This window comes from Physella acuta, unplaced genomic scaffold (assembly GCF_028476545.2).
Source record: "Physella acuta isolate Inbredline_101_S28 unplaced genomic scaffold, ASM2847654v3 ptg000363l, whole genome shotgun sequence".
Classification (NCBI taxonomy): domain Eukaryota; kingdom Metazoa; phylum Mollusca; class Gastropoda; family Physidae; genus Physella; species Physella acuta.
The window spans coordinates 473841-484889 of record NW_026731882.1 but is presented as its reverse complement, the minus strand read 5'-3'; the positions used below and the strand labels follow the sequence as shown (position 1 = coordinate 484889).

The window sequence follows — 11049 nt, the reverse complement described above, 5'->3', positions numbered from 1 at the left end:
TGTGTAATTTCCTACTCATATTGAGTGATTAGAACTTACGCTCAACTACGTTTTCGCAATGGTTTCAATTTACATACAAACAAAATGAGCTTGAATCAAATGTATCGTACTAACTTTAAACTAAAACGTGTCGTAGTCCTATATGGATGCTCACTCCCATGATGTAGTTATATACAAAATAGCATTTGTAACTTAAAAAGGGATGGTTAATCGATTATATTAATATATATATATATATATATATATATATATATATATATATATATATATATATATATTTATATATATTTATATATATATATATACAAATATGTGTGTGTGTGTGTGTATGTGTGTGGGTAGGCTGAAATGGGTGCCCCTCTACCATCACCAACATTAAATAAATGATATGACTACACGTAGCTCACTTCATAAAGTCCAGCCTCCCCAAGGTCTTAGGTGTTGGGTTCTTCTAAGTCTAGGGGTATATATGTATAACACACAACACAACGTGTAGATAACACTAAATAACACTGCTAAACAATAATAAATTATGTATGTGCAAGCATTGTTTGCGAATAACATTCCATTTTTCAACTGTGATAACTATTCAGTGGTCAAAGTAGTTGCGTATCAGTCAACTTGCTGATGTGGCGTGGGTTTTATTCCCTTGGATTTAAGTTTTTTTTATTTTTTTATTTTACTTGGTTAATAAAGCAAATAAAGCATGTTGTAGAACTTTTGAAGAATTGCCATTTAAGGCATAAGGTTTAAAATTAGCGTTTGTTTTTTCTACAGACTTTTTCTCCAGGGGTGGCGGAGGGGGGGGGGGGGGGTAAGGGGTGACACTAGAATTTTTTTTTGGGGGAGGGGTGTGCCTAAAAGACACTCTGGCTAGTGAGGATTAAGGTTTGGTCTTAGGGTGTATACACGCATGCGCAGTTCATCGAAAACATTGCCATGAGGGGAGTTATTATTTTCCCCATTGTGTATGCGCAGTTTGTTCCGTCTATAGTCGGCCTTAAACAAATCACAATTAAAATATCCAAACCAAACAGAATAGTTACACCATTAAAAGTCGGCTGAGATGATGATTCTGCAGTGGACTCTTGGCTCATGTATAATCGAACTGCCTCACTACATTGGGCTTGATATTGGTGGTTAAACAACAACTTTTCGACTGCAACTGAGGTTGGACGATCTACCCAGTATGCGGTACTACCACACTTAACGGACGTAGGAAGATCTACCCCGTATACGTTACTACCAATAACGGAGTCCATACATTGTGTACGAGGAAGTAATACGAAAATAAATGTATAATAATGTATCACTTTTTAAATAACTCAAATTTAATCAAATAAAGCGTTAAGAGAAATGAAATTATTTATGGAATATAATAAATTAGAAAAAGTTTAGTTTTTATATGTTAATAAAAGAACGAATGAACTGTTCTAACAATGTCTAACACTTTATATTTGTTTACACGTTCACTTAAAAAAGGAATACATAAGTAAATAAAGTTAGAATAGAAATTGATGGCTTATGTATTAAATGTATTATCAATTGTTAGCCCTGTGTTTGTAGGTCTTGTGGCTATACATCCTGCACTTGTAGGTCCTGTGGTTGTAGGTCCTGTGGTTGTAAATTATGTGCCTAAGGATTCTGTGATTTTAGATTATGTGGTTGTAGGTGCTGCGGTTGTAGGTGCTGTGGTTGTAGGTGCTGTGGTTGTAGCTGCTGTGGTTGTAGGTGCTGTGGTTGTAGCTGCTGTGGTTGTAGGTGCTGTGGTTGTAGGTGCTGTGGTTGTAGGTGCTGTGGTTGTAGGTGCTGTGTTTGTAGCTGCTGTGGTTGTAGGTGCTGTGGTTGTAGGTGCTGTGGTTGTAGCTGCTGTTGTTGTAGGTGCTGTGGTTGTAGCTGCTGTTGTTGTAGGTGCTGTGATTGTAGGTGCTGTACTTTTAGGTGCTGTGGTTGTAGGTGCTGTGGTTGTAGGTGCTGTACTTTTAGGTGCTGTGGTTGTAGGTGCTGTACTTTTAGGTGCTGTGGTTGTAGGTGCTGCGGTTGTAGGTGCTGTTGTTGTAGGTGCTGTGGTTGTAGTTGCTGTAGTTGTAGGTGCTGTGGTTGTAGGTGCTGTGGTTGTAGGTGCTGTGGTTGTAGGTGCTGTACTTTTAGGTGCTGTGGTTGTAGGTGCTGTACTTTTAGGTGCTGTGGTTGTAGGTGCTGCGGTTGTAGGTGCTGTGGTTGTAGGTGCTGTGGTTGTAGGTGCTGTGGTTGTAGCTGCTGTGGTTGTAGGAGCTGTGGTTGTAGGTGCTGTGTTTGTAGGTGCTGTGGTTGTAGGTGCTGTGGTTGTAGGTGCTGTGGTTGTAGCTGCTGTGGTTGTAGGAGCTGTGGTTGTAGGTGCTGTGTTTGTAGGTGCTGTGGTTGTAGGTGCTGTGGTTGTAGGTGCTGTGGTTGTAGGTGCTGTACTTTTAGGTGCTGTGGTTGTAGGTGCTGTACTTTTAGGTGCTGTGGTTGTAGGTGCTGTACTTTTAGGTGCTGTGGTTGTAGGTGCTGTACTTTTAGGTGCTGTGGTTGTAGGTGCTGTGGTTGTAGGTTCTGTGGTTGTAGGTGCTGTACTTTTAGGTGCTGTGGTTGTAGGTGCTGTACTTTTAGGTGCTGTGGTTGTAGGTGCTGTGGTTGTAGGTGCTGTGGTTGTAGGTGCTGTGGTTGTAGGTGCTGTGGTTGTAGGTGCTGTGGTTGTAGCTGCTGTGGTTGTAGGTGCTGTGGTTGTAGGTGCTGTGGTTGTAGGTGCTGTGGTTGTAGGTGCTGTGGTTGTAGCTGCTGTGGTTGTAGGTGCTGTGGTTGTAGCTGCTGTGGTTGTAGGTGCTGTGGTTGTAGGTGCTGTGGTTGTAGCTGCTGTGGTTGTAGGTGCTGTGGTTGTAAATTATGTGCCTGCATATTCTGTGTTTGTAGGTGCTGTGGTTGTAGGTGCTGTGGTTGTAGCTGCTGTGGTTGTAGGTGCTGTGGTTGTAAATTATGTGCCTGCATATTCTGTGTTTGTAGGTGCTGTGGTTGTAGGTGCTGTGGTTGTAGGTGCTGTGGTTGTAGCTGCTGTGGTTGTAGGTGCTGTGGTTGTAGCTGCTGTGGTTGTAGGTGCTGTGGTTGTAGGTGCTGTGGTTGTAGGTGCTGTGGTTGTAGCTGCGGTGGTTGTAGGTGCTGTGGTTGTAGCTGCTGTTGTTGTAGGTGCTGTGGTTGTAGCTGCTGTGGTTGTAGGTGCTGTGGTTGTAGGTGCTGTGGTTGTAGGTGCTGTACTTTTAGGTGCTGTGGTTGTAGGTGCTGTACTTTTAGGTGCTGTGGTTGTAGGTGCTGTGGTTGTAGGTGCTGTGGTTGTAGGTGCTGTGGTTGTAGGTCAAGTGGTTGTAGATGCTGTGGTTGTAGGAGCTGTGGTTGTAGGTGCTGTGGTTGTAGGTGCTGTACTTTTAGGTGCTGTGGTTGTAGGTGCTGTGGTTGTAGGTGCTGTGGTTGTAGGTGCTGTACTTTTAGGTGCTGTGGTTGTAGGTACTGTACTTTTAGGTGCTGTGGTTGAAGGTGCTGTGGTTGTAGGTGCTGTGGTTGTAGGTGCTGTACTTTTAGGTGCTGTGGTTGTAGGTGCTGTGGTTGTAGGTGCTGTGGTTGTAGGTGCTGTGGTTGTAGGTGCTGTGGTTGTAGGTGCTGTGGTTGTAGGTGCTGTACTTTTAGGTGCTGTGGTTGTAGGTGCTGTGGTTGTAGGTGCTGTGGTTGTAGGTGCTGTGGTTGTAGGTGCTGTGGTTGTAGGTGCTGTACGTTTAGGTGCTGTGGTTGTAGGTGCTGTGGTTGTAGGTGCTGTGGTTGTAGGTGCTGTACTTTTAGGTGCTGTGGTTGTAGGTGCTGTGGTTGTAGGTGCTGTGGTTGTAGGTGCTGTGGTTGTAGGTGCTGTGGTTGTAGGTGCTGTACTTTTAGGTGCTGTGGTTGTAGGTGCTGTGGTTGTAGGTGCTGTGGTTGTAGGTGCTGTGGTTGTAGGTGCTGTGGTTGTAGGTGCTGTACTTTTAGGTGCTGTGGTTGTAGGTGTTGTGGTTGTAGGTGCTGTGGTTGTAGGTGCTGTACTTGTAGGTGCTGTGGTTGTAGGTGCTGTGGTTGTAGGTGCTGTGGTTGTAGGTGCTGTGGTTGTAGGTGCTGTGGTTGTAGGTGCTGTGGTTGTAGGTGCTGTGGTTGTAGGTGCTGTGGTTGTAGGTGCTGTGGTTGTAGGTGCTGTGGTTGTAGGTGCTGTGGTTGTAGCTGCTGTGGTTGTAGGTGCTGTGGTTGTAGGTGCTGTGGTTGTAGCTGCTGTGGTTGTAGGTGCTGTGGTTGTAAATTATGTGCCTGCATATTCTGTGTTTGTAGGTGCTGTGGTTGTAGGTGCTGTGGTTGTAGGTGCTGTGGTTGTAGGTGCTGTGGTTGTAGCTGCTGTGGTTGTAGGTGCTGTGGTTGTAGGTGCTGTGGTTGTAGGTGCTGTGGTTGTAGCTGCGGTGGTTGTAGGTGCTGTGGTTGTAGCTGCTGTTGTTGTAGGTGCTGTGGTTGTAGCTGCTGTGGTTGTAGGTGCTGTGGTTGTAGGTGCTGTGGTTGTAGGTGCTGTGGTTGTAGCTGCTGTGGTTGTAGCTGCTGTGGTTGTAGGTGCTGTGGTTGTAGGTGCTGTGGTTGTAGGTGCTGTGGTTGTAGGTGCTGTGGTTGTAGGTCAAGTGGTTGTAGATGCTGTGGTTGTAGATGCTGTGGTTGTAGGTGCTGTGGTTGTAGGTGCTGTACTTTTTGGTGCTGTGGTTGTAGTTGCTGTACTTTTAGGTGCTGTGGTTGTAGGTGCTGTGGTTGTAGGTGCTGTGGTTGTAGGTGCTGTGGTTGTAGGTCAAGTGGTTGTAGATGCTGTGGTTGTAGGAGCTGTTGTTGTAGGTGCTGTGGTTGTAGGTGCTGTACTTTTAGGTGCTGTGGTTGTAGGTGCTGTGGTTGTAGGTGCTGTGGTTGTAGGTGCTGTACTTTTAGGTGCTGTGGTTGTAGGTACTGTACTTTTAGGTGCTGTGGTTGAAGGTGCTGTGGTTGTAGGTGCTGTGGTTGTAGGTGCTGTACTTTTAGGTGCTGTGGTTGTAGGTGCTGTGGTTGTAGGTGCTGTGGTTGTAGGTGCTGTGGTTGTAGGTGCTGTGGTTGTAGGTGCTGTACTTTTAGGTGCTGTGGTTGTAGGTGCTGTGGTTGTAGGTGCTGTGGTTGTAGGTGCTGTGGTTGTAGGTGCTGTGGTTGTAGGTGCTGTACGTTTAGGTGCTGTGGTTGTAGGTGCTGTGGTTGTAGGTGCTGTTGTTGTAGGTGCTGTGGTTGTAGGTGCTGTGGTTGTAGGTGCTGTGGTTGTAGGTGCTGTGGTTGTAGGTGCTGTGGTTGTAGGTGCTGTGGTTGTAGGTGCTGTACTTTTAGGTGCTGTGGTTGTAGGTGCTGTGGTTGTAGGTGCTGTGGTTGTAGGTGCTGTGGTTGTAGGTGCTGTGGTTGTAGGTGCTGTACTTTTAGGTGCTGTGGTTGTAGGTGCTGTGGTTGTAGGTGCTGTGGTTGTAGGTGCTTTACTTGTAGGTGCTGTGGTTGTAGGTGCTGTGGTTGTAGGTGCTGTGGTTGTAGGTGCTGTGGTTGTAGGTGCTGTGGTTGTAGGTGCTGTGGTTGTAGGTGCTGTGGTTGTAGGTGCTGTGGTTGTAGGTGCTGTGGTTGTAGGTGCTGTGGTTGTAGGTGCTGTGGTTGTAGCTGCTGTGGTTGTAGGTGCTGTGGTTGTAGGTGCTGTACTTTTAGGTGCTGTGGTTGTAGGTGCTGTGGTTGTAGGTGCTGTTGTTGTAGGTGCTGTGGTTGTAGGTGCTGTGGTTGTAGGTGCTGTGGTTGTAGGTGCTGTGGTTGTAGGTGCTGTGGTTGTAGGTGCTGTGGTTGTAGGTGCTGTGGTTGTAGGTGCTGTGGTTGTAGGTCAAGTGGTTGTAAATTATGTGCCTGCATATTCTGTGTTTGTAGGTGCTGTGATTGTAGGTGCTGTACTTTTAGGTGCTGTGGTTGTAGGTGCTGTGGTTGTAGGTGCTGTGGTTGTAGGTGCTGTGGTTGTAGGTGCTGTGGTTGTAGCTGCTGTGGCTGTAGCTGCTGTGGTTGTAGGTGCTGTGGTTGTAGGTGCTGTGGTTGTAGCTGCTGTGGTTGTAGGTGCTGTGGTTGTAGGTGCTGTGGTTGTAGCTGCTGTGTTTGTAGCTGCTGTGGTTGTAGCTGCTGTGGTTGTAGGTGCTGTGGTTGTAGCTGCTGTGGTTGTAGGTCAAGTGGTTGTAAATTATGTGCCTGCATATTCTGTGTTTGTAGGTGCTGTTGTTGTAGGTGCTGTGGTTGTAGGTGCTGTGTTTGTAGGTGCTGTGGTTGTAGCTGCTGTGGTTGTAGGTGCTGTGGTTGTAGGTCAAGTGGTTGTAGGTCAAGTGGTTGTAAATTATGTGCCTGCATATTCTGTGTTTGTAGGTGCTGTGGTTGTAGGTGCTGTGGTTGTAGGTGCTGTGGTTGTAGGTGCTGTGGTTGTAGCTGCTGTGGTTGTAGCTGCTGTGGTTGTAGCTGCTGTGGTTGTAGGTGCTGTGGTTGTAGCTGCTGTGGTTGTAGGTCAAGTGGTTGTAAATTATGTGCCTGCATATTCTGTGTTTGTAGGTGCTGTGGTTGTAGCTGCTGTGGTTGTAGGTGCTGTGGTTGTAGGTGTTGTGGTTGTAGGTGCTGTGGTTGTAGGTGCTGTGGTTGTAGCTGCTGTGGTTGTAGGTCCTGTGGTTGAAGGTCTTGTGGTTGTAGGTTCTGTAGTTGTAGTTCCTATGGTTGTAGGTCTTCTCCTTGTAGCTTCTGTTGTTTTATCCCAAAATAAAAATAATAATGTAGATGAATAGTTCGTAAAAACAAAGTATGATAGTTATATAGAGAAAACTATAAACACAGTGTTTTGGATGAAAACGGTCCTAAATTGCAATAAGCCTAACACTTGAAATATTAAAATCATATAGACCAGGGGTCGGCAACCTTCGGCTCGCGAGCCGCATGCGGCTCTTTTGATGTCAAGATGCGGCATTCATCTCCATGCACAATCATCAATATTTTTTTTTCAATACTCATAAAAATATAACATTAGTTAATGAACAATACAATAATAAATATATAAAAATGAACAACAAACACTCGCTGTTCTATTAAAATATTTAGTTACTCCCTATTTCAATATACTTCCTATTAAATTGGCAATTCCGAATAGATACATTCAACATCATGGTGGATATCACAAAGAAACTAAGCGAGCTAAATGTAAAACTGAAGGGAAAGGAAAACCCAGCCTATTACTTACTTAAAGAATTGCATTGTTTCGAAAAAAAAATTACTTTTATTTTAATTGAAGACACGGAAAACGATAAAATACTTAATTTCGATAAATTTGAAAAAAAAATATCCCGATGAAACAAATGCTACTATTAACATGAATTATTTTAGCATTATGATAAAAAATAAAGAATCGGTTCACTGGGAGATTAGGGCAATTAAAAACAAATGCAAGTACACGTTGACGCTCATAGGGAATCCTCTTAACACAAAAACACATGATAATCATTATTGCGCCATTTAGAATTGATGCTGATTCGCTTCAAATGAAAATGCTGGATTTGAAAACTAAACATTTGTGGAGTGGTAGGTTCAAAGAACTCTAGAGCAAGTTAGAAGATTGGGGGGTCCAGAGAAACATGCACGTTTCGCTGTACAAGTGGACAGTTCTAAAAGAAATGCCGCGAGTGGAATCACTAATATGTGACGCATGGAATAGTCTTCCAGGATGCTAAAGTGAGGTAGTGGTAACGATTTTCGGGTCAACATATTCATGCGAGCAAGCGTTTTCTTGAATGAATATAATAAAAAGTAAATAAGCCAACTAACAAATACAAAATCTAGAGGCGTGCTTGAAACTGAAAACAAGTTATGAACCAGCTTTAAACATACTTTCAAAAGGCATGCAAGGCCAAACTATTGTTTAATATCATTCAACAATTATAGTTATTTAATTTGATTACTGATTTTATTATTCTAGAAGAGCTAGCAAAAATACTTTCATATTTTTGTGCGAAACATGTGTATGTTTTTATATAAATAAATATTATTTCATTTTGCAGACTATTTATTTTAAATTATATATATATATATATATATATATATATATATATATATATATATATATATATATATATATATATATATATATATATATATATAATCCTAATCATATAACATAATATTGAAATAAAAGTTAGTGGCTCTTTAAAAACTGGATAATTTTGTAAATTGCCGACCCGTGATATAGGCTATTATGTCTATTAGCGTACTCTCTTAGATTCTGATACGTTTAAATCTTCATTAGTCAAGTAAAGTACCGTTACTATTGCCAGCTTTATTGTCTACACTAAAAAACAAGTGTGGTCCCCCAGTATTGAAGATGTTTATACATGTATAAAACTAAATGTATTATTATTTAGAATATTATTATGTTTTGCTATAAAAAAAATTACTTTGAACAAAATCCAACTTACGCGACTCCATACACAACACCTGATGTTTGTTGGCGCAGTTTTCATCAGTTACAGATGCGTCATAGACACTCAGAAGGGCACAGTTACTACTGCTATCGTGATGTGGGTAACCATCCTCCCACCAATTGTTTAATGGTAACTGGACGGCGTTGGTATTGTCATGGACCCACACGAATGTTCCTTCTGTAGTTTTATCGTTGGCGCCGATCCAATAATAGCCTGCACGATTGGACACCATCTTTTATAAAGCTTTTAGTAAGTTGTACTAGCCATATTTATAAGGCTTTTAGTAAGTTGTACTAGCCATATTTATAAGGCTTTTAGTAAGTTGTACTAGCCATATTTATAAGGCTTTTAGTAAGTTGTACTAGCCATATTTTATATACAACACGTTTTGAATTATGAGACAACACACATTATTTTATTCGATTGCATTTTTTCTTACAATCTCAGTTTTTAAAAAAATAATTAAAAAAAACGGGAGTTTTCTCTCCTAAACTTTCTCGAGCATTTCGGGGGACGGTAACTCAGGATATAGACACGATTTTAAATCAATTTTTAAATACTTACACTTTTAAAATAGAAAAGAATATCGTAGAAAAAACAATTGCGCACAAAGTGAGCAGCAAACAATGTATGTATAATATAATGCAGCCTAACAGTTATGTTGCACGATTAAGATGAATGTTTATTTTCATAGTTATAAAAGAATTTGTGAAATTATATATTAGCAATAGCTCGTAGCTTACGGTTGTAGAATAAAACATTATCTCTTATTTTCAGTTTGGAAAATACACGTTTGAGCAGAAAGCGAAATTTCTTGTTTACAGAAAGTACATTATAAAAAACACATATTTGAATGTAACATTACGCATCATACCGCCCCGTATAACGTTAGGCAAGAGAAGGGGCCAGAACCCTCACAGTACATTTGTCACAGTTACCAATAAATTATACATACCGCAATAACTAAACAATGTAGTAACACTATTAAACTGTGTCTTTGATGAAATACTAGCCAGTGTTCCACCAAAATTTTGGCATGCCACCTAATTTTAAAAAACATAAAATGGTGAACAAGAATTAAAAAGCTAAGATTGTTGGTGAAAAATGCAAATTTACAAACGAAAATTTATTTTTACAAAAAAATATAACGTTAATGTTAAAATGGTGCTTTGGAGAAAATTAACTATTTCACAAAAAATGTATTAAATATCATTATTTTTAAAAATATTATATTAAATTTCCATTTCAAACTAAAACTTTACGTAATGTTACCTACAAGTGCATCATTCTACGACAGATCTACTTCAACAGCATGGAAACATCGACCTTCAATTGATTTTGAGTGTGTCCAGAGGCATTTACCTGAAAATATTAAATTACAACATAATTTGTTTATTAAGTATACATTTGAACTTACATATTAGATATCGGATGACAAAAAATAAAAATAAATCTTCTGGAAAAAAATGTGACTACAGGTACTGTTCAATGCCTCAACATTTATTTTTTGAGCTTTGTTTATTGTTAGCGAAATTATGTTTTTGCGTGAACTTTTTCGAATTCTATTTGAAAATTTGAATTTACGGTCAATTGTTTATTGTTTTTAAAAACAATCATTGTCTAAAATGTAAAGCGGCCTTTCTCAAAGTCTTAGTCTGGAAATAAAAAATTTCATCAGTGAAAGTCACATCTTTGTCTAGAACTGCAATGTTTCATCAATAAAATTCAAGTCTTAGTCTCGAACTGCAATGTTTTATCAATGAATGTAAAAACTGTTTCATCAATGAAAGTCAGTAGTAATGATTTAAAACCCAAACAGAAAGATATTAACTTGTAAGATAACTTCAACAATTATGAAAATTATATGGCCATGTGGTAAAAGTACCCTTTAGCATAAATGAAACAATACCAGTTGCGAATTTAAATTGTTTTGATTTGATACCATTAAAATGTAATGTTGTGTAAAGTGAAACTTACGTTTATGTACCTTGGATACAAATTACAACTCACCAGAAAACACACCACGTATGTGTAAAGCAATCATTGAATACACGAACAAACTTAGTTTTACCGTAGCCATTTCGTGATGAAAATAGTCTGAAGTTATAAGAATAAAGTTCATTTAGATAGTAATAATAGAAGGAGTAAACTTTAAAAAGTAATGATAAAATTACTAATTTTAATCACATCTGCATTATTTCAAAACCTCAGTCAAATGATAAATTCAGATCCAATATTATTATGTTTTAAAATTAGATTATTTGACAAAAATCAAATTTCTGTTAGCTGGTTTAACTTTTACGAGCATAAGTAATATTTCGTGGTATCTCATTTCTAAAAATATTTTTAGAAAATAATTATTTGTCAAGAATGTGAGATTAAAGTATACCGCTAGACGAAATTATCTGGACGATTGATAAACAACACTTGCGGCATTATAAAGTTAACATTAATGTTAAACTGTCATCTACAGTGTCACAAGTAAGGGCCACTTTAAAATACT

At 40.1% G+C, this 11049-nt stretch overlaps 1 protein-coding gene across 1 annotated transcript; it reads right to left on the bottom strand.

Moving 5' to 3' along the window:
* Positions 1-3607: 3607 nt before the first annotated feature.
* Positions 3608-8778, bottom strand: LOC131941481 (salivary glue protein Sgs-3-like; the record flags this gene model as incomplete). The annotated part of the gene is made up of 6 exons (XM_059300756.1): positions 8541-8778; positions 6521-6579; positions 6149-6238; positions 5675-5755; positions 4574-4621; positions 3608-3655 (listed from the first exon to the last, which is right to left on the bottom strand). Coding segments are annotated over exons 1-6 (564 nt in total), but the record flags the coding sequence as incomplete, so codon positions are not given.
* Positions 8779-11049: the final 2271 nt, after the last annotated feature.